This window comes from Equus asinus, chromosome 28 (genome assembly GCF_041296235.1).
Source record: "Equus asinus isolate D_3611 breed Donkey chromosome 28, EquAss-T2T_v2, whole genome shotgun sequence".
NCBI lineage: Eukaryota > Metazoa > Chordata > Mammalia > Perissodactyla > Equidae > Equus > Equus asinus.
Window position 1 is genome coordinate 46804105 of NC_091817.1, and position 23236 is coordinate 46827340.

Sequence of the window (23236 nt, forward strand, 5' to 3'; positions counted from 1 at the left end):
AGAGACGCGATTCGGTAAATTTGTGAACCCCTGGTGGAAAGTGCTTGGTACCACTCCGGGCGCGGGGTAAGCGATACTTTTATTGCCACGACGTGGAAACTGAGCACGTCCTCTTCTCAAGCTGAGCTCTTAGGCCGCGGGCGCCCCCGCCCTCCTCGCGCGGCCCCGGGACCGCGGGCACCCGCGCCGCCCCAGGTCCACCGGGCTCGCGGGGCGGGGCGGGCCTGAGGGAGGCGGGGCCGGGGGCGGGGCGAGCCTGAGGGAGGCGGGGCCGGGGGCGGGGCGAGCCTGAGGGAGGCGGGGCAGGGGCGGGGCGAGCATGAGGGGGCGGGGCCTGGGCGGGGCGAGCCCGGGAAGGGCGGGGCCTGGGAGGGGACAGGGCAGGGCGGGGCCGGAGGACGGAGGGGGCGGGGCCATGACGGCACGGCCCTATCAGCATCGCTGGCCGCCGAGGGGGCGTGGCCTCCGGGCTCCGGGCAGCCTACAAGAGGCGGCGCGCGGGGCCCCCAGACCCACTGCATCCCTCTGCGGCCGGGTTGTCCTGCATCCCACGGCGGGCTCTCTCTGCCTCCTGTATCCGCTGCGCCAGCTGCGTCCGCTGTACGCACTGTGCCCGTGCTGCTGCTGCCATCGCCGCTGCTCGACGCGGGGGACGCCGGCGAGGTGGTGATTGGAGCCCTGCGGAGGTAAGTGTGACTTAGATTCTTCCCTTCTCTGGAAGCGGCGATCAGCTCCCCGGTCATCTCTGAGGAGCCGCCAGAGCAGATGCCCTCTGTTAGGCTTACTGGGTGCAGGCGCTAAGCGGAGCGCGCTACCTGCATCTCAGAACGGTGCTCAGCAGCATGCCCTTTCACAGATGGAGAAACTGAGGCTCAGTGAGCCCAAGTCATCTGGCCAAGACCTCACAGCCAGGAAGTGAGGGACTCAAAGCTGGTCTGATCACAGATCTCTGCTCCCAGAGGCTGTGTCCTCGTGTCTTCCTTGTGCAATGTGCTAGCATCTGTTGCCTTCCTTTGCACACAGTGGACGTCAATAAATGGAAAGCTGATGGTGTGGCTGTGGCAGGAGTTTGACTGTGTTCTACCCACGTGCGGAGGGGCCAGGGTACTCCTAAGGGCATGTGGATTCCCTCTGCAGTTTACAGGGCCACGCCCCTTTAAGATTTCATTTGCAACAAACCTGCAAGTTAGCCTTCCTCTTTCCCTATTTCAGATGAAGAGACTGAGGGTCGGAGAGGTGAAGTGAGTTGTCCAGGCAGAGCTAGGGCTAGGACACATCTCTGTCTCCCCTCGAAGCTGTAGGTGGACGTGTCCAGGCATGGGGCGTGTCAGAGTTCCTGCAGGTTCGGGAACACGTTCCTGGGTCTCTTCAGCCAGAGTAGGCATCTGCACAAACTCCTTGTAGAGGAGAATTGTGCCGGGAGCCAAGGGCTCAGCTCTGGAGTCCTGGGGAGAACAGGCTGCCCTAGATGGACAGAGCCAGGGCCAGTCCCTCGTGCGGCGCAGACCCGGAGCCTCCCTCGCCAAGGGCTGGGCTGCTGGACAAGCCAGAAAGGACTTAGCCGATGCCTGCTCGTCAGAGTCTAACTTGAATTGGGTATCGTTTAGCCAAAAGCTGAGTTGCTGCTCTGGTTGAGAGAAGCTGCTGGGAGTCTGTGCAAATGCCCAGCTCACCTTCCAGCCAAGAGTAGGCTTGTGAGTTTCCACCTTGAGCCTTTGGTCTCCTTGCCCTGGCAGAACAGGGTGAGCTTGCCTTCCCCAGCGGGGTCAGGGCATCTAGGGTCTGGAGCCTGACAGGCTAGAGACCAGGGTCGTGCAGAGCCAGACGAGGGGTGTGCCCCCCCACTCCGAAAGGGGACCTCCCCGGGCTCTTGGTGTTTGTGCACTGAATTTGCCGCTTCTGCCCCTGATCTAGCTGTTTCCACCTGGGGGCAGGATCAGAAGCCGTGGGAGCTGTATTGCTGGTGTGGCAGGTGTGAAGCCCCGTGTTGTGCGCTTTACCTGTATGATGGTCCTCGCAACACACCTGGGCAGCAGGCTGCTTGCTCTCCATCTCACAGATGAGGAGACCGAGGCTTGGAGAGGCGAAGTGCATGCTCAAGGTCCCCTAACTGGTGTGTGATGTTGTCACCCCCAGGTCTGTCTGGCTGCAGACCCTACACGCTTAACCGCCGGGTCCTGCCTCCTTCCAGACCCTTCTCTGCCCGATCACTACCTCTGCCTGTGGACCTGGCCTTCACACGGGCATTTGTCCGAGAGGGGCTCCGGGCAAAGCAGGAGGCACCAGAGTTGAGGCCAATTCTCAAGTCCCTGACAATGCCCCCGGGGGGGAGAATAAAGAGAACAATTTTGATTTTTACAGAATCTCTTAAAAAGTAAGAGTAGGAATAGTAATAATAACATTTATAAAGTCATCCCAGCAGCTGACATTTATCCGGCGCTTCTACTGGCCAGACGTGCCCAGGGTTTCACACGGATGAGCTCACTGGCTTTTTTACGAGGTGGGCGCTGGACTGTCCTCCTTTTTACGAGGAGGAAATGGAGGCTCAGCATGATTAAAGCGTGTACCCAACACGACACAGCCAGGGCGGCAGAGAGCTGCCATCCTGGCTGGGCCGCACCCCAGATTCTGGAAGAAGGTGCTTGTCCAGTGCCAGCCACAGAATGTCACAGCAGAGCTTTCTGCTACTCAAGGCTGCTTGTGCCCTGTGGGGTCTGCATCCCTGGCCCCGGTTGGGGGTGGGCCTGGAGAGGGAATGCGCTCACACGGGGGCTTCAGTTCCACTCTGCCGACAGGTACTGGTATCAATGCGCAGAAGGCCCTGCCCCAGGGCCCAGCTCAAGGCTGGCTCCCCCAGCCCTGTCTCTGGACTGGAGCGGAGAGCTGGCTTGGCAAGGGAGGGCCTGGAACCTTGGCAGAAGAGCATGATCCCGCTGAGCCCCCTTCTCCTCTCCCTCCAAGACCCCACGGTGTATATCTGGCTTTTGTAGGTTGCATTTGAAAACTGGCTTTTAGAGGCAGGACCCCCAACGCTGACCTCTTTGGCCCCGCGGGAGCTGGAACGTTTCTTTTCTCTGTCACCAGTGTAATTTACTGTGTATGGGAGGTGCCTCTGTGTCTGCTCGCTCCCGACCTAGGAGGTTTTTTTTTTTGCAGACTCACTGGTTTTTGATCAGTCCCAGATGTGCAAACCGAGCATCACTCAAAGGGGCTGATGGCTTGTCAAGAATGGAAAATACAACACAGGCGTCATTGCATTTCATCTTTGGTTCATTGAGCTGAATAGATGCTGGGACCTTTGTGGGAAGGGGATCCGGAGCCCCTCGTAAAGTCCTGAGTGGAGCACGCTGTGTTCTGGAACTGGGAGGGTTGAGCAGATCTGGGTGGCGGCTGGTAGGGCCAGCCATGCCCTTTTTTCCCTTGAATAAAATTGTTTCATTGTGGTAAAATTCACATAAACATAAAATTTACCATTTTAACCATTTTAGAGTATACAGTCAAGTGGCATTTAGCACATTTGCAGTGTTATGCAACTATCACCACTATCTTAATTCCAGAACATTTTCATCCTCCTAAAAGGAGACCCCATAGCCATGTTGAGCAGTCACTCCCCATTCTCTCTGCACAGCCCCTGGCAACCACTATTCTGCTTTCTGTCTCTATGGATTTGCTTACTCGGGACAGTTCATGTAAAAGAAACCATACAGTAAGGGCCTTTTGTGGCTGGCCTCTTTCATGGGGCATGATGTTTTCGAGGTTCATGCATGTCGTAGCCTGTGTGGCGCTTCATCCCTTTTAATGGCTGAGTAATATTCCACGGTGTGGATGGAGCACATTTCGTTCGTTTATCCATTTTTCCATTGATGGACATTTGGGCTGCTTCCACCTTTCGGTTCCTGTGACTGACACTCCTATGAACATTTATGTCCATGTTGCTGTTTGAACACCTGTTGTCATTTGTTGGGGGTCTACAGCTAGGAGTGGAATTGCCAGCTCACATGGTAACTTTGTGTTAATTTGTTGAGGAGCCCATGTCCTCTTTCTTGACTTCCTTCTTGAAGAAGCGTCAACTCGGGTCGTCTCGTTCCAGCATGAGTCAAGGCCCTCTGCCACCGGTGCAGGGAAATCTGGCGACTGGGCGTTTGGCAGAAGTGTTGACATTCCACCCAGGGTCACAGCAGCAACTGGCAGAGAATCCTGTCTCAGACGTTGTCCTGTGTGGGCCATGCTTTGTACCCTAGGCTGTAGAATTGTGGGTACTCACAGACACCCCCCTTTCAAGGCTGTGAGGACAGATAGTTTCTCGTGGTCCAGCCCGAGGGAGGTTTGTCTTCTCTGATTGGCTCAAGTGCTGCGTCAGCTTAGACAAAAACCCACAGATCCAGGGGAAAAAGAAAAGTCCTAACGAGGATTATGCAACTTCTGGACCGTTGTTTAAAAAATATCGTAACTTATGAAATCCCACATTTTCAGTCCGAATTTCTGGACCACGTCCCATTGTGAGTCCAGGATGGCAGCGTTCCAGAAGGGAAAAGAATCGAGCTTACATTTTGCTTGCAGTCAACTGGTCTTGGAATTGACCCTGACCCAAAGTTCTTTGGATGGGGAAAAAAACACACTCAGATCCCTCTAGGACCAGGAGCCAGCATCCAGCTGGCATCCGCTGAGACCAGCTTGATAAGAGCTGAAGTCCTTCCAGAGTAAAGAGGCAGCCGCCTTCTGCTGGCAAGCACAGGTGACGGTGGGTGGGTGGGCGGGGAGTTGACGAGGTCCCAGGTGAAGTGACCGTGTGTGCAAAGGCCTGGAGGTGGGGAGAGGCCTGGTGCCCGTGGAGAATGGCAAGGAGTTTGGTGTGTCCAGAACCTAAGGGTCAGGCTCAGGGCAGCAAGGATCTGCTCTGTGGGTGGGGGTCTCAAAGCGGGGTCCCTGGGCCTGCAGCAGTGCCCCGGAAATGGATAGAAATGCAGATTCTCAGGCCCCGCCCCAGACCTCCTGAATCAGAAGCTGTGGGGGTGGGGCTGGCAGTGTGTGTTTTAATGAGGTTTCCAGTACTTTCTGGTGCGGCTCCGGTGGGAGACCCACTGCCCTAGAAAGCCCACGTGGACTTGCCCGGGGCCCTGGCACAGACACGGGGGCCTGGCTAGTGGGGGCAGCTGTGAAGCTGCGTGGAAGGCTCTGCCTGGCGTGACCAGAAAGAAGTCACATGGCAAGAACGGAGTGAGCGGCTGGGAGCTGGAATGACCCCCTCCGGGCCGGAGTCAGAGGCCCCTTGAGAACAGTTGTTGGCGGATCCGTACGCCTTTCTTCCGGAAGAATGCTCAGCCTGTTGGCGCCTGGTGCTCTGGGGCCCGAGCAGTCATCCCAAGATTCTAGCATCTTTCTTCCAAGTGTGTTTAGTGCCCCGTGCGCCCCAGAGCTTGCGAAATGCATCTATTATGGCCCCTAAATGCCCCCTCCGAGGGAAGGAGTTGTTTCCTCAACAGCTTTTCAAACAGATCTGTACATGCGTGTGTGTCTGTTGCTGCCAGCCCCGCGCCCTCCTGCCCCAAAGCAGCGCCCCACACAGCCGGTCTGTTCCCGTCGGGAAGCCCCGGGCCTGAACACTCTGTTTATTCCCGGGAACCTTCAAGGCTCGGTCTTCACGGGGACTGAAGATATTTTCAGCTTTGGCGTCGCTGGACAAAGTGCCCTCTCAGACTTGGGATGAACCCGGCCCTGTCTGGGAGTGCCGTGTCTGGTCCAAGTGGGAGGCCCCGCCGGCCGCCAGGCTCTATCTGGGCTCCGACGGGTTTAAGTTCACTTTGAAGGCTGTCTGAGCCCGGGCCCCAGACTTGTCTCAGCTCTGAGACTCCCCAAGGGGAGAGCCTCGGAGGGGTTCCTCTGGCATCTTGGTGCTCTCCTTGCAGCCGCTCGGCTTCCTTGATCCCTTCTTCAAACAGAAGCCAGAGCAATTTCCAACTTTTTAAAAAAACCTTTCTATTAAAATTTAACGTACTAGAGAAGAATGCACACTCCTTTCTGTGTGGAGGCTGAATCATCACAAAGGGCACACGTTCGGCCTCCAGCTCCAGGTCACGCTGCAGAGCCTGACCGGCCCCGGCTCCCTCCCACGGCCCCACCCCCAAGAGTAACCATTTCCGGACTTCTGATGACCTGGGTTGGTCCTGCCTGGTTTTGAACTTTACAAAAACGGAACCCTGCCTGTTTCCTCACTGGCATCTCGCGCCTGCTGTTCAGCATCACAGACGTGAGCCTCGTCTGTGTTGTCGCATGCCCACGGGCTTTCGAAGCGTAAATCAGTCGGCTCGTTCCCCCCACCTCAAGGCTCCCCTTACATTGAGGGTAAATCGAGACTCCTCATCCTGGCCTTCAAGGCCCCTGGCCACCTGGCCCTGCCCACCTCTGTGACCCCATTTCTCTCCGGCTCACTGGCTTTGTGCCTGTCCTCAGTCATCAGACGGTGACCACCTCCGAGCCTTTGTCTGTGCAGTTCCTGCTGCCTGCAGTTCCCTTTCCCTGAGATCTCAGCGGGACCTCGCTGTCACCCGGCCACAGTGGTCCCTGCCCCACCTCTGCCCCCTTCCCCATCCAGTTCCCTGGGCTGTTCACCTCGAGCCTTTTGTATTTATCAGTTTGCTGTGGTTGGTGCCTCCTCGCGTCCCAGGTGTGGACGGTCTCGTTCACTTGCGTATCCCAAGGACTCCATGGCCACCGAGGGTTTGCCCTGAGGAGTTCCCCCCCAAGCAGGGTGAAGATCCTATAGCCTGGTGCTGGATAACTCCTGAGCCGTGTGGCTTTGAGCTTGGTTCAGAACCATGGCCGTGACTCACCCTGGCAGATGCCACCCGATACCGGTGAATCACGAGTGTGAGGCAGGAGGCTGGTCTGGGTGCTGCCGGTCATGCAGCCTGGAGCAGAGATGATCGGGGAAGCCTGAGTTCACCCGGGAGAAGCGCAAGAACGGTCATTATGCACCGGGAAGTCCCGGACTCTGCCGCCGGGCTCTTTATCCCGCTATTTATGCGATCTTCACACCCTCCCTCTGCCAGCCTGGGGAGCAGTTCAGGGCCTCCCGGTGCCTGTGAGGAGCTGCAGACTCAGAGAGGGTGAGGGACCTTCTGGGCAGCACACAGCTCCACGTGGGGGAGCCAGGATTCGAACCCAGCTTTGACCCAATGTCCCCGCCTTTCCACCTGCCTTCTGGGAGCCCTTGGCTGCTTGTCCTTCGGAGATGGAGGTTTCCTGCTGTCTATCTAAAGCTTTGCTGGGAGCATCATTTCCAAGGAAACACCCACACATCTGCAAGAAGGGAGGAAGGGCCCCAGGAGTGAGGGACCGGCTATTTTAAGACTGTATTAATTCATTATCCAGTCTCTTATATATTACCTTGGCTTGTAGTGAACACACCTGGGTTTTAGTTCTTTTTTTGCACAAAGTAGAATACGTGTTTGTTGACTGCATTTTCTTCTATTTTTCTCCAGGATTGTGTGCCTATGCTCTCGGCATGGTATTAAATCGAATGGGTTTTGTATATTGGATTTATCCAGTTTCGCCCCCAGCCTTGCTGTCCCTTATATCCTATAAGGATGCATCTTTTGCCTAGGGGACAGGAGGAAAGAAGGCGCCCGTGGGGCTGGCGTTTCTGTTAAGCCAAGTGGACTGTTGGCCCGCTGTCCTCAGTTGTAGGGGACCCAGGGCTGAGGGCAGAGTGGCCAGTGAGGGAAGGAACGGGGCTGTTTCCTCCCCTGTCCAGAAGGGCTGAGGGAAAGCCGACTGCATCCAGTGCAGGAGGGGCGCCATCCCGTCTGGTGCTCACCCAGACGCTCTCCCGGGGGGGTCTGCCCGGTCCTGGGATCTGTCCAAGACGTGCCGGGGTGTCCTCCCCCACCACGTCCTTCCAGCCACGGCTTCATTCCTGGAATTTCTGGGTGGTTTGTGGGTACGGCTCTGATCTGCCCTTGGCCTCGCTCACATTTTGAGTTCTCCTTTGTGCTTCTCAGGAAGAGCAGAGCCTGGGGCACCCCTGGCCTTTGGGGTCGGCTGCTGTCCTGTGGGCGGGTGTCTTGCTGAGTGAGTCTGCCTGACGTGGGGCTGTCAGTCCGTCCTGCGTGACGTTTTGGAGAGCTGCTGCGTGGGCGAGCCAGGATTGGTCAGCAAACAGAGTGTGACAAACAGTCGGCACTGTCCGCAGGCATTCTGTTATGACCGTGAGCCAGCTGCTTGTCTGTTTGGAGCCTCAGTTTTCTCATCTGTAAAATGGGGCTGATAATCAGAGTGACCGCATCAGTCTGCGGAAAGGATGCACTGGGAGAGGCTGGGAGCAGAGGACCTGGCACAGTGTCACAGGCATCAAGTGTGAACTGGGCTGTTGGAGATGCGTGTTGCTTGAGCAGTGGTGCATGCTGGGGTATAAAGTTGAACAAGACTCGGTGCCAGCCGTGGTGCTCTGGAGCTGGCTTTTCCTGGTAATGAGAGCCGAGAGTTAAAGTTTCAGAAAGGTTGTGAGTCAATTAAACACAACCATCATTAAATGTTAAATTATATAAACTTACCGTTAAGTCAGTCATATTCCAGATGCGGGTAGTAAATACTCAGAACTTATCCTAATGTTTTACCCCACTTTACTGTTATCTCTGCTGTGGAGGTTCTTGGCATCTGTTGTCGATCGTATCCGTATGATGGAAGGAGTACCTGATGGAGCCTTTGCGAGTCTCTTTCCAGAAATTCCACGGTCAGTGACCTCATGTTGGTTGCTTGAAATTGGCCAGAGAGGGAGTATTTATATCAAGGGAATTGGCAGACACTACAAATCAGGATGTTTTCTTTTTTGTTGTTTTTTTGAGCGGTGGTTGTTGAACATTTACCAGCATATCACTCGTTCCAGCCCTGGAGAAACGCATAGTCTAGCTGGAGAGGCAAATAGCATGAGCGGACACAACGCAGGGTGGTGATCCCAGGACAGCCACGGGCCTGGTGACTGGGCTGAGACAGCCCTGGGAGGAGATCGAACTTCATGGCAGCGATGGCATCTGTGCTGGCTCACTGTCACCAACGTGAATTACCACGTGCGTTTGTACGGATGGTTCCTGGCCGGACGGTCAGCATCGATGCTCCAGACCTGGGTCATGACATCTTGGAACCTGCTTCCCCAGAAAGCTGGGAAAAAGTGGCATGTACTGAGTAAAGTGTGTTTCAAATTTAGGAGAGGGCTCCCCCCCAAAAGCATTAGCCATTTAATAGGATTTTTAAAAATTGGATTTTGACTCAAGGCAGGGGTGGGGCTTTGAAATATTGTAGTGAAGAGAGAATAGTCTTCTTCACTGAGTTCTCCGTTATTAATCCCAGCCTTCTAAAAGCTACTTCAGACAAGGCATCTGGGGAGCATTTAGCATCATGACCATAACAGCTAACACTGTTAGCTGTACACTGTATGGCTGACACTGTAATGTTATAATGTTCCCGTTCATTCCTCACCCCACAGCTTATCCCTTGACCCCAGCCTACCCCCTCCCCTGACCCCAGCCAGAGAGATTAACCCCTGCTCCTCAGTGAAGACTCAGCTGAAAGGTCACTGCTTCCTGGAAGCCTCACGGGTTGATCACGCCTGCGGACCTGTCCATCTCGTTCAGTGCTGAATCCCCAGCGTCTGACAAATCCTGTAATTCATCTCTACCATATAGATGCACAGACTGGGGCCCAGAGAAGCTAAATGCCATGTCCAAGGCCACACAGCTAGTGAGGGGCAGTGTCAGGAATTGGTCCCAGTCTCTGTTCCCTGAGAGCCCAAGCTGCCATCAACCACAAAGCCAAAACCATCTGTCGTCCTCGTGCGACTCTTCTGATCTCGCTGGGAGGGAGATCCTCTCGGCCATCCTGTAAATATTTATCGAACACGGACTGGTCAGACATCGGTGATCCGGCAGTGAACAAGCCTGACAGGTCGGGGAGCGTGATTAAGCCAGCCCCTGGAGCTGAGTCTCAACCGCCAGGCCGGGGCCGCAGAAGGGGCAGGCTGCAGTCACGGGATGAGCTGTGGGAACAGCGTGTGCAAGAGCAGAGGGCTTGGCACAGACTGGGAGCTGACGGCTGACAGGCTCGGTCCTGAGATTCATCTTTCTGGCAGACTTTCCTAAACACGGGCGAAGGCAGCGGGCGAGATGACGCACTGGACTTGAAGCCGTTCCCTTCCTCTCCCGCGCTCCTGAGAGCTGGATTTGGGGGTGGCGTCGCCCAGGAGATAGCCATCAAGGAGCCCCCGTTGCTAGATTGGGAACACGAGGACCTGCCAATGCCCCGAATGCCCTCAGAGCCTGGCCCAGGGACGGGGATGGGTGCAGAGCTGATCCTGCAGTGGCCACATGCTGAAAATTCCCGGGCTTTCAGCAAGCCTGATCTCAAGCCTTGGCTCCACATCTAGCCAGCCACGCAGCCTCGCACGTTCCAGGCATTGCCCCCGGCCTCAGTTTTCCCTTCTGTAAAATGGGGTTGAGAGCAGCCAGCTCCTTGGCAGAGGCGGTGGCAGCTCCGGGCCATGCTGCAGGAATTTGACTCCCTCCACATCCGTTTGCCAGGCTTGGGTCTCGCTGTTCACCCTGGGGCTTCAGAGCCTGGTCTGTCCCCCTCCCAACCCCCCTGGCGGCCTGAGGTCCGGGACGTTCTCATGAGACCGTGGCACCGTTATCTTGTTTGCGGTCTTCGGGCTGGGTTTTGTAACCGCGGCTGAGGAGAACAAGACCTTCCAGAGAGCGTTGCTGCCGCCTCATATAGCCGTCCACGGCAGCATCTCACACTGTTGGAAAGAGGCCAGGAGTGACAGAGAGCTGAGCAGGCCTCCTCCAGAAACGAGGCTTGCCCTCGGCAGCCCAAGGAGGATCGGGGGGCCAAAGTGCAGAGCCAGAGGATGGGCCTCCCTCTCCGGGTACCGAAGCGGGCTGGGGTCGCCCCACAGAAGCTTGAGCTCCTCCAGGCCGTTAGGAAAACGGCCAGGACCTCGGCAGCCGGAGGGCGCTCTGCAGAGAGGACCCCATCGATTCCAGGGATCAGAGGTCAGCTCATCACAGTTGAGTCAAAGGCATGTCGGCAGATGGAGGTTGGATGGGTGCCAAGCCCGATGACGGGGTGTGTTTTGGTGCAGTGTCCCTGTGACGTACAGGCCCCTCTCCCCTGGGGTGGATGTGCTGGTGCCTCCTCATAGACAGTCACAGTCTGAGCCGCAGGCCCGGCAGTCTGCCCGGAAGCCCAGAAGGGCGAGGAGGGTTACGGTGCGAGATTGTGATGTTTATGGGGGTCCCTGCCCTGCATGGGTGGTGACGGGAGATCCGTAAGGAAGCCCCCTCCGAGGGAAGGCAGAGGACAGTAAGAAAGGGGCTCTGAGGTCAGACGGAGACGCGTTCCAACCCCACTTCTCTCCTTGCAGTCGTGTGACCCTGGGCCGGTTCCTTATACCCCGGAGGCCTCAGTCTCCTCCTCTGTAAATGGGAGTGACGGGCCCAGACCTCTGGACCAGCGGGAGGGCCAGGGGACAGACGCAGCCGCCAGCGTGCAGTAGGTCTCCCTTCGCTCAAGCACCCCCAGCCTCCCCTGTGGGAGCTGTCCTTGTCCTTGCAAAGCCCCAGACGCCCTTGGACAATGTGTACGTCTCCTTTGGAAAAAGTTCTTTTTTAACTGTAGGTGGACCTCGGCTGCTCGAGTGTCACTGCCCGGGGTCCTCGGCCCGCTAATTCGCCTGTTTTCGCCTCGCCTCCTTCTGTACAGCGGCCAGGGGACATTCAGAACACAGTCCTGTCCCTTTGCTTCTTATCTCGTACCTGGATTAGTCCGCTCAGGCTGCCAGGATGGGATACCACCGACTCGGGGTTTAAACAGCAGAGCTTTATCCTCTCCCGGTCCTGGAGGCTGGCAGCCCGAGGTCAAGGTGGTGGCAGGTGGGTTTCTCCTGAGGCCTCTCCCCTTGGCATGTAGACGTTGTGTTCTCCCCGTGTCCTCACGTGGGCATCCGTCCATGCGAGTCTGTGTCCTGGTCTCCTCTTCTTATAAGGACCCCAGTCATGGTGCTGTGATGAGGGCCCGTCCTGATGACCTTGTTTTCACTTAGTCATCTTTAAAGGCTCCTCTCCAAACACAGTCACGTTCTGAGGTGCCTGGGGCATGTGAATTTGGGGGACACAACTCAGCCCAGAACTCTGGGCTCGTTTCCTCTGTGCCAGGTTCGTGCTGGGCTCTGGGAAGACAGGTGTGAAGGAGACGCCGGCACTGTTAGCGTCACATTCCGCTCGTATCTTCAGTGTCCTCTTGCAGCCCAACCTGAGCAGGAGCATCGGGATCCAGGCCTTGCCCCCCGCCCCCCGGGTGGACCCCAGGTCCCCTGGGCTCCAGCACAGAGCTGCCAACGGCTCCACCCAGGCCGGCGGCTGGCGCGAGGCAGAGCTGGCAGTTGGAGAAACTCTCCTCTCTCTCCGTCCTCTTGTGTTGTCTTCCCAGGGGAAGGTTCCACAGAGCCGCATGGTCCTCCCAACTCCACAGCTCCACCCTGGGCTTTGTCGCTTCTCTTTGGACCCTCAGAGGGAAGGACTGTCTGAGGCCACGGAGTGTGGGAGGCCCTTAACGTTCACAGGGGGGCGGCTGGTCGAGCCTTTGGGGATAAGGTTGCACTTTTTCAGGAGAACGTGCCAGAAGGATGCACCTGGAGCCGGCAGCTGCTTCATCATCCTTTTATGCTTTAGTGTTTTCTTTTGTTTTATTACGATTTTAAAAAATTTTTTAAAAAGGCAAATCCAAAGGAGAGTATGCACTCCCACCTGGGCCTGGCCCTGAGGACGCCCTCCTTTGGGTACCACTTAGCAGCTCTTGCCTCAGAGAACAGAGCCTGACACTTTGCCATAGTTGCTTGAGATTCTAAAATAGAAATACTGGGTTACAGATGAAGGCGGGGTCCCTCGCGCTCTCCTTCCCTCACCCCGGAGCCAACCGCCAGCAGGAACTGTGCGTAATGAGTGTGAGTGTGCACGTGTGTATGTAACACACACACATCCACAAGCTACACACAATGTGGTTGACATTTTTAAATTTACGTAAATAGTACCATTAGTGTAATATCCCACAACTTGCTTTTTTAACCCGGCATCATATTTGAGACTTATTTATGTGGACACTCACATGGCTCCAGGTCCTTCCTTTTACCTGCTGTATAATATTCCACTCATGACTACCCCACACTTTATTGACCCATCCCCCTACTGATAGCCATCTGAGTTGTGCCCATTAATGATTTAAACCAAACCCAGGTTTGGGTCTAGTTGAGTCATACAAGCAATTCCTCTGGGGGTGCCCTGCCCCCCCCCCCCACTACTTAAGTGTAGAGTAAAGAGATCGAGTGTTGTGACGGGAGAGTGGCCGCTCCGTGACGTCAGTCCCGCTCTCACTTTGTCTCAAGTCTTAATCCAGCGTCAGTGTGTCTTGGCATCTCTTCTTTGAGCCTGCCCTCTGTGGCTGGGAAATGCTCATATATGGTGGCGTGACTAACCTGGGAGAGAAGTCAGGGGCCCTCGGAGGTTCTGTGTTACTGGTCTGATTCCCAACCGGGCCAGTGAGCGCACAGAAGTCCTCTCCGCCGTCCCTGGGGCTCTGCCCTGAAGGGAACGCCTTAGAAGAGAAGCCCCATGTCACCCACTCAAAGAGAGCCAGCACCCCACGGCCCCCCCCCCCCCCAGCTGCATGGCGGTTATTTTTATTGGAAGCGCGGCTCAGTCAGGACCTGGAGGGCTTCCAAGGTCGGAGATGGGAACCGCCGTGTTCCCAGAGCTCCTGGCTCTGCGCTCTGCCTCCTGGGGTGCCCAGCTCAGCCGTCCCCTCCCTGCTCTCTCTGCGTCTGCCCCTGAGGATGTCCCTCTGGCTTCCATCTCGCAGTCCCAGCCTACTTGACAGTGAACCTGGTTGTTGCTAAGGGAGGAGCCTCGTTGAAAGGACAGGGCCTCTTGGGTTCCGGATGGGTCAGCATCGAGGCCCGGTTGCTGCCCTCCACCCTACAGGTGGGGTTCCTCGGCTCCCTGCGCTGTCTGTAGTCAGCCCTGTCCCACTGGGTGGGGGCTGTGGGTGTCCTCGCCTGTCTCCCCAGCCCAGCTGGGAACTCCGTGAAGCTGGGGACAGTGTCCACTTCATTTTTGTATCCCAGGGTCCAGCACAAAGTAGGTGCCCAATAGAGGTCATGGGGTGACCATCCGACTCTCCCTTGGGAGTCAAGCAGAGGTGACAGGTGTAAATGAACACACTCGCTCAGGTCTTGCCTTGTTCTTGGACGGGACGAACATCAGGAGGAGGACCACAGTTAGTGACCTTTAGAGGAGGTGAGACCCTGGCCCCCAGGGAGAGAGGAGTAGATAGCGTGATGGACAGTCCTGAGCCCTCAGGGTCATCCCACCGGCTCGAGTCCCGGCGTCCCCACTCACCAGCCGCGTGGCCTCCGGCACGGTGTGTCTCCACTCTAAGCCTCAGCTTGCTCATCTGTAAAACAGGACGATGACAGATGGACCTCCTGGGTCATCGTTAGGGTTGGAAATGACGTGCGTGAGGTCACCAGCCCACATGGGTGCTCAGGAATGGTTCTCAGAAGGGACAAAAGTCACAGTGGGAATGCACCTAATAAAACTCGGACCTTCGGGTTTTAAAGTTAGGAAGTGTGCTCTGAGACTAAGCCGGCCTTTCCTAAGACGTGTGCCCGGGAAGAAAGGTTAATAAGAGGTGGTATTTGGGAACGGGACCTGTAACCCCAAAAGCAGGGAAGGACCATCGCCATCTTCGGTGGGTAATAAAAGTGAGGGGGTTTCCTGCGGTCGGCCCTGTCCATCCCTCGAGGGTGCGTCCCAACCCACGTGGCTGTGAGACCCTGCCCCACGGCCTCCAGCCCCGGCCGCGTCAGGTGAGGATTCCAGGGATGCTCTGTGGGAAGGGTAGCTCCAAGACCGGGTCGCAGAAGCCCAGGAGTCCCGGCTGCCATCTTCTGTCCCCTGGGCACCGTTCTTGGTTTTGTCAACCAACAAGTAACCATCCCGGTGCGGTCACTGGGTACTAACTACCCGTGTGAACCACTAACCCAGCAGCCAAAAGCGTAGCACCTGGCGTGTCTGTAACAGGCTCGTGGTCAGAGGCTGATGGAGGGCAGCCACGTGCTTGGTGGTTGAGCGGGTCTGCAGGGCAGGTTCAGGGATGCGAGAGGGGGCCTCCCTCCTTCCCCTGTCACTCTCCCCCGCAATAAAATTGGCAGGTGGCTGTTGCTCAGCAGAGCGCGTGGCCGGGTCCCTGGCTGGGTGCTGGGTGCTGGGTGACTGCGTCACGTGTGTGGCAATCGTGAGGCCATGCCCCAAGGGAGGCCGTGATCAGAGGAACCTTCTGCAAGGATCGGTCCGGGTTTGCCTGTCAACCACTTTTGGTAAACTGAGTCTTACTTCCCAGGGACTAGGAAGTTTGCTACGGACGCTGGTTCAAGGCAAATCCTTTGGTGATGGGAGATGACTTTATCCAGCTCTTTGGGGGCAGGAGATGGAATTTTGTTCAGGCCGTAGACCCACCTGAGGCCGGAATGAGTAGAAATGCTGACTCAGAATTAGAAAAGATGGTGACAAGAGAAGGTGAGTCCAGGAGAAATGGTGGCAGGACATCCTCTGCGGAACCCGGGCAGCTGGGCTGGCTGGAACCCCAGCTTCACCGCTTGGGACCTTGATTCTTCGGCTTCTGTGAGCCTGTTTCCACATCTGCACTGTGGAGACGGAACTCCGGCTCATTCACTGCTTGGGCCGATGCAGCTGTGGGTGTAACGTCACCTTCTGCTTCCTTTCAGAGCCCTTGCGTGCCCGGCTCGGCCCCAGGAACCCAGGCTGCCCTGACCCCTGTTCTTGCTGCCGCCGTGAAGCCATGAGCTGTGTCCTGAAGGGCGTCGTCCCCTTGGGGCTGGTGTTGCTGGTCTGCGGAGCCCAAGGCTTTTTCCTGCCCAACGTCACACACTTAGAGAAGCTGCTTAGCAAATACCAGCAGGACAGACCCCACTCCCGGGTCCGGAGGGCCATCCCCCGGGCGGACAAGGAGGAGATCCTCATGCTTCACAACAAACTTCGGGGCCAGGTGTACCCGCCCGCCTCCAACATGGAGCACATGGTGAGCGCGGGCACGCCCCGGGGGCTGGGGAGGCCGGGGCCGCCGTCTCGTGGTGTCCCCAGGCACCGGGATGTGTGGCAGGCTCGGGGGCCCCTGGCAGAGAGGGTCCCCTGCCTCTGTCCTTGACACCCCTGAAACAGACTCGTGGGTTCACGGTGCAGAGGCTGCCTAGTCGCCAGCCCCGTCATGTCACCTTCCTCTGGCTCAGACCCGACACGGCCCTGACTTTCCACCAGGCCCTCCCGAGGGCGGAGCGCGGGGTCTGAGGGTGGCCACCTCCCGGCTGTGTGACCTCATGCCTCCTGGGCCGCTCTGAGCCTCAGTTTCCACTCTGAGAATCCCACGGGGCTCCTGTGACAATGTGATGAGGGGATGCGGTAAAACACCCAGCAGAGATGCCCACGCCCGGGGCTGTGGTGTCACCGCTGTTATCGCACCGTCTGGGTCACCCTGCCCTTTCACTCTGCCTCTGGCTCTGAGGGCCGAGGGTGGGCCGAGTCCTGGCCATCGTGTGGAGGACTCGGTGCGGGGAGGGGAGCTTGCGTCCGCAGCGGGAGGGCCCGGCGCCTGGACAGCCCCTGACAAGCCTGTCATGTGTTCCCGTTTCTTTATTTTGTGATATGTCGGGATTGGAGTTGCACTCTGGGTCCCCAGGTCTATACAGCCCGCCTGTGGAGGGAGCGGGGCCTTCCGCGGTGTTCCTGGGGCGCCTCCGAGCAGGGGCAGTGAGGCCAGGAGGGCAGTCCGAGGCCCAGCCCTCCACCCCAGCATCCACGACCCCGCGCCACCTGTCTTCTCCTGTTCCCACCCAAACGGGTGGCACCGATTTGAGAAAGTGTCTTGGAAACGTGGCTTCCTGCTCAGCCCTGTCTGCTGGGGCTTCGAGCTGCAGTCCTTTGAAATAGCCTCAGCATCGAAAGGTGGATTTTAAAACTCCAGAGAATTAAGACACCCCATTTTGAGGTTTTATAAGTGGACAGGTTCTGGAACCAGCCTACCTGAGTTTAGGTGGCAGCCACTTGCTGGCTGTGTGATTTTGGGCGGGTTACTTAGCCTCTCTGTGCTTGTGTTTCCTCACTGGCACAATGGAGACAATAAAAGCACCTTTCTCATAGGGTTGTTTGGAGGAGTCACTAAGAAAATGCACAATCAGTACTAAATAAATGTTAATATACTGTTGCTATTATTATTTTAGTAACATTATTTTAGTGGAGTGGGTCCAGCACTTGGTGACAGCATGCGGTCAGGAAGAGCCCCCTTGGGAGCCAGGCAAGGCTGGGTTGTTAGAGTTCTAACTTCCTGGCTGTGTGCCCTTAGGCGAGTAACTTAACCTCGCTTAGCCTCGAGGTCTTTTTGTCTGCAGCAACGGAAAAATAAAACATACCCCAAGGGCTTTTGTGGGAATTAAGAAAGGAAACGTGCTGCTGCTCCCTGGCAGGTGGCAGGTGCCCAGATGATGGCGGCTCTAGAGGTACAGGCCCAGCCCTGCCCCTGGCACTTAGCGGGCGCTTGGGAAAGTTCATTTCCTTAATATCTGGTCCTGAGGGCTCCTTTGCACCTCCCCTGGGGGCTCCATGCTTGCCCCCAAATCCTGTTCAAGCAGGTACCATTAACCCATTTAGAGAGAGCGAAAAAGGCACAGAGAGGTGAAGCCAGTTGCCTAAAGTCACACAGCCAGAAAGGGCAGAGCCTGGCTTAACGCAAACACTCTCGCCAGTGCATCTTGCTGCCCTGTTCCTTCCCCGCTCCTTCCTTGAGTGGTCCCTTCGAGGGGTAAAGAATGACCACGCGTGCCTTTCCTTTAGAGGGACGCAGACTAGTTGTGGGGGCAGGTCTCCGCTGGGAAAGCACAGGCTGAGTGGGGGGCGGGCAGGTGGGGACTGCAGGAGGTCAGTGAGGGGTGGCGTGAGCCGGGGACTAGGCCTCATGGTGCATGCATGCATTCATTCATTCATGCATGCATGCATGCGTGATTCCAGGGTGACGGTCAGGGCATTCTCACTGCGTGGGAAAGGGCGCTGACCAACAGGGTGTGTCGGCTGGAACAGCTCCCCACACAACCAAACCCGTGCCTGCCAGCCCCGCGCCCCTGCATTTGGGAAACATTGTTTTGAGGTCCTACTATGTGCCAGGCACGGCTGGAGCCGAGAGTGGGGGAGGTGAGGGGTGGGCCGGGATGGGCTGCTCGGCCTCCGACGGGGAGGGAGAGCTGGGTTCTCGTGGACCGAGTCCTGCTCAGAGCAGATGTGAAGTCTGCACGTCTCCAGCCGGAATTCAAAAGCCTTTAACCCCCCAGAGCCGGCCGGGCAGGGCTTTCTTCCCTGACCCGACCTTCGCCCTCCTGCTCGCCTCCCGCCCAGCTGTCGGAGCGTTACGGACTCAGACCCACAGCGAGCGCGGTTCCTGGTGATCGTGAACCGAGGCGCGGGATAAACCGTGAACTGCTCAGAAGCCGGTGACCCTCGGTGGGGAGGTGGGGGGGTCGGCACCTGCACAGGCTCTGCCCACCACCCAGGATGCTGGGAAGGGCCTTTGCTGGCCGCTTCCAGAGGGGTCTTGGTGTGAGTACTAGCTGCCCCCCGTCCCTGCGGCCCACATCTCCTGGTGGACAGTGTCTGTCCCTTCATGGGGCATCAGGAGGTCCCCTGCTTGGAGATAGATCCACTGACTTGGTGCAGGTGGTCTTCTGTCTTTTTTTTTTTGGTAAGGAAGATTGGCCCTAAGTTAATATCTGTTGCCAATCTCTTCCTCTTTTTTGCTTCAGGAAGACTGGCCCTGAGCTAACATCCGTGTCCATCTTCCTCTATTTTGTATGGGACGCCACCACAGCATGGCTTGATGAGCAGTGTGTAGGTTAACACCCGGGATCTGAACCCCTGAACCCCAGGCTGCCGAAGCAGAATGTGCAAACTTAACCACTACGCCACTGGGCTGACCCCATGCAGATGGCTTTTTAGGAGGTGATCCATGAGTCTCAAGACAGGAAGGAGGAAGTCCAACCTCTGTGCACGATGGGGGTCTCCCACCGGGAACGAGGGCTCGGATCTGCCAAGATCTGCTGTGTAAAGGGAGCAGCAGGCAGATGGCCCCCCAGGAGGCAGGAGGTGGCTGCGTTTATCCACAGGCCTGTCCCCCACTGAGTGTGGCCCTGGAGGCGTTAACCCTCTGGTCCATTTCAGGCTGGGCCTGGGCAGTGGGGAAAGATCCAAGGCAGAAGGGGCACAGAGCATGGTGGGCACTAAAGGTGGGGCACTGTTGGTGAGAGAGGAGTCTGGAGGAACCCAGAATGTCCACTGTAGCTGAAATGGGAGGTCTTGCCCATTTCATGCGTTTCATGCAGGACTTGCCCCCTGGATGTGGAGGAGTCTCCGTCCTCTTGGCCAGAAAGATGCGGCAGGCCAGGACGAGGAGAGGGCGCAGGCGGCTTTGCCGTGGTCCCTACTGGGGTCCCGTGGTTGGTTTAATAGCCTCCTTCTCAGGGCTCTGCCGGACATGCTTTCCCTGAGCTGCCTCCGTGTGCCGGGCTGGGCTGCCCAGAGTTGGGGGGACAGCCCCTCCCTGCCGCCAGCCGGAGCGTCTGCCCATGACTCCGGGGGGTGGCACAGCAGCAGCTGGTGTGAGGCCCGGGGGGGGGCGGCTGGGCGTCTGTCCCCTCGGAGAAGAGAAACGGCCCGCGTGCTTGGTGCACTGCGCTCTTTCCCAAGCGCTGTATGTCCCGGGCCAGCTGGAGGCAGGAGGGGCCGCAGGCCCAGACCCCTGCCCACGCCCCCGAGTCAGGAGGGGCTGTGCCCGAGGGAGCAGGACTGGGGGAGTCGAAGGCGTTTCTTCCTACTTTTTTTTTTTAATAACAGTAAAATATCCTTAACCTAAAATTTACCATTCTGAACTTTAAAAAAATTTTTTTTTTGGTGAGGAAGATTGTCGCTGAGCTAACTTCCGTGCCCATCTCCCTCTATTTTATGTGGGATGCTGCCACAGTGCGCCTTGATGAGCAGTGTTAGGTCTACTCCTGGGATTCGAACCTGCAAACCCTGGGCCGCCAAAGCGGAGCCCGTGAACTTGGCCGCTATGCCACCGGGCCTGCCCCCCCTTCCAACCTTTCCTAAGTGTTCAGTTCAGCGGCATTGAGGACATTCACATTGTCGTGCACCCGTCACCACCATCCGTCACCCGGACTTGTTCATCCTCCCGTTTCATGGATGGGGGACTGAGGCTGAGAGGAGAAGGGACTTGCCCGGCGTCCCCGGCGAGTCAGAGGTGGGGCAGGAGCTCCGAGGGCAGCCTTGGGTCCAGCTCCTCTGAGCGCTTTGCTGACCTGTCCCCTCCCGCTTGCTGGGCTAGGAGCCAACCAACATGCGCAGAACCCAGCGTCGCAGAAGCCATACCCAGCCCGTGGGGTCTCCCGGGGCCCCAGGCGGGGCGTCACTGCATTTCCGGTTCCTACACCCTCCCTGATTCTGACCCGGTGCCCGTCTCTCCCCCCACTGCAGACCTGGGACGACGAGCTGGAGAGGTCGGCAGCGGCGTGGGCCCAGGAGTGCATCTGGGAGCACGGGCCCACCAGCCTGCTGGTGTCCATCGGGCAGAACCTGGCCGTGCACTGGGGCAGGTAAGAGCTCCCACAGCCCCCTGACCTGTGAGCTGGCACCGACTGGGAGTCCGTTGTCGCATTTAGCCCTCAGATCACCCACCGAGAGAGAGACCACCCATGCCATTTGCAAGTTGGGAAACTGAGGCTCAGGCCCAGGGACACTTCCGAGTAACTGGCAAAACGGATGCGTGCCTGGTTGAGGACTCCAGCTTGGCGTTTGCATCCTGTCTGCTTGAAAGGGTTCTTGAGCCAGTTGCATCCGGCGGGAGGGCGGGAGCTGGCTGAGTGAGCGGGGAAAGCGGGAATGTGGCCTTGCAGTGGCCGTCAGTCCTGTCTTCTCCGCCCGCCCCCGCATGTCTGCGTTCTGCTCGCTCGTTAGGGCTCAGCGGGGCTGCTCCCCCCTCACCTTCCCCTCCTCATCCGTCCAGCCCCCCGAGGCCTCCTGGCCTGGCAGCGCCTGCGCCCTCTTGCTGGACGGGGGCGCTCGGCAGCTGTCTGTTAAATGCCGCCTGCTGGCCTTCCCCCAAAGTCAGCTGGGCCATGTCACCCAGCACCCAAGCTGGCCGAAAGTCCCCTCCCGGGCAGAGGGCTGGTTTCATTAGAGCAGCTGGGGAAAATGTCTCCTGACAACTTAAGCTGTAGTGACTGATTTGTCGTTAGTGCCATGGAGTCGATTCCGACTCCTGGTGGCCCCTGCGGCCAGCAGAGCGGACCCTGCCCCGTCTGTCTGCGCTGTCCCCTCCCCCTCCGGGGCTCCGTCAGACAGTGCTCCCTGCTGTGCACAGGGTTTTCGTGGCCAGTGTTTTCAGAAGTGGGTGGCCAGGTCCTTCGTCCCAGTCTGTCCAGTCTGGAAGCTCTGCTGAAACCTGTCCACCGTGGGGGGCGCTGCTGGCGTTGGACATGTCCCCTCACAATACAGGTCAGGGTTTGCCTGACACCAAACCCAGCTCTCTAAGGTCTGGACTTCAGCTTGACCCCCGAGCAGCTCCACCCTCCTCCAGGTCGATGCCCGGGCCGGGGGCATGGTGGGTCTAGAGACGTGGCTTCATGGAATCGAATCAACACGGATTTTTCCTCTGGGGAATTCTGCTTTTTGTAAAATCAATCTTAACGATAGCATTAAAAGAAAATGTCTAAAGGGGAAAAAATCCAGCCTTCCACCACCCTGCTCCAGCTCCGTTCGTTCTGCTGGCTCCTGGGTAGCGTCTGGCCGGGGGCCAGCATATTTTTACGCAGTTGTAACTGTGGTCAGGACGGCTTTTAATTCTTTCTTTTTTTTCCTTCTCATACAAGATCAAACGACTTTTCTCTTACAGAGCTGTCATGGTTATCGTCTCGTAAAGGCTGCCTGTGCGCCGTCAAGTTGACAGACCAACATTTAGCCGGTCCATTCTTGTAGCTTGTTTTTTTTTTTGTTGTTGGCTCATTTGAGTTATTTCACTAGAATAACTCTGAGCACTAGGATTGATGGGGCCAAGGGCACAGACCTCCCCCTCTGGGTGAGTCCTGTTAACTCGCTTTCCAAGAGCGCCCCTCCTTCGAAGGCCCCTCGGCAGCCGAGGGCCCTCCTCCCACGACCACCCAGCCTGGCTTTGGGTCTTCGGGAAAAGGGACGGGGTCAGGGCTGTGGGGGTCCTTCCGCCGGTGGCTCCCTTGCTGTGTGCGTGCCTTTCCCCAAGCTGGCCCAGGAGGAGAGGCCGTTTCCCGCCTCTTCACTGACTGCCACCGTCCGCTCTGGGCCTGACAGTCATTGTCACAAGACCCCTGACTGTCTCTCCCGCCGCAGTGCTCTCAGAAACCACCGGTGCCCCCCCGAGCCTTTTCTCTTTATTGAAACCACTTGTTTACACTCGCTGGTGACAGCCACCAGGCATTTGCACCCAGTTTATTTTCTCTCCTGGTAAGAAAATAACCGGTGCCAATGTGGCAGACGGGGCCGAGGCGAGGGGGCAGTGGCCACCCACGATGACCGGGGCTCTCCTCCTTACTGGGGGCGAGGGAGGGCTCCGGGGATAAAATCCTAGATAGGAAGTCTCCTAAAGGGTCTGCCCCGGGTCGGCAGCGCTCTGCGTCCCTCTGGGTTTCTGCGCCCTTGAGATTTCTGCCTTGTGTCTGCATCCTTGGGTCCCCCGGCAGCTGAGCAAGGAAGCCAGTCACGACAATACGGAAACCTGAGGCTCTAGGTCCCTATTTGGGGGGTGACGGGGACCCGTCTGCCCTGTCATCCCCCAGCTTTCAGACCCTCCTGCTGTCGTGGGTGTCCCCTGCACGTCACCCATTCAGTTATTTCCTTACTATTTTTTCTCTACATTGACTTTCAATGGACTCAGATCTTAAATGGATTCTTATCTTAAGCGATAATATCTGTGAAATATGGGGTTCATGGGCAGCACAGATTTTCCCAAATGTACAGGGAAATAAATACACAATTGTTAACATACAAAGGACTCACTGGGGGCCAAAGTTCCGTGCAGACATAGGTGGCCTGTGGCCACCCAA

The 23236-nt window shown here is 57.4% G+C and overlaps 1 protein-coding gene across 1 annotated transcript in view; it reads left to right on the forward strand.

Moving 5' to 3' along the window:
* The first annotated feature begins 460 nt into the window (after positions 1 to 460).
* The window catches only part of CRISPLD2 (cysteine rich secretory protein LCCL domain containing 2), a 65531-nt gene continuing 42755 nt past the window's right edge, over positions 461 to 23236 (forward strand). The window contains exons 1-3 of the mRNA XM_044761110.2: positions 461 to 686; positions 15833 to 16146; positions 20637 to 20755. Coding sequence (XP_044617045.1) covers positions 15907 to 16146; positions 20637 to 20755 — 359 coding nt within the window. The 5' untranslated portion in view covers positions 461 to 686; positions 15833 to 15906. The remainder of the gene's footprint in view (positions 687 to 15832; positions 16147 to 20636; positions 20756 to 23236) is intronic.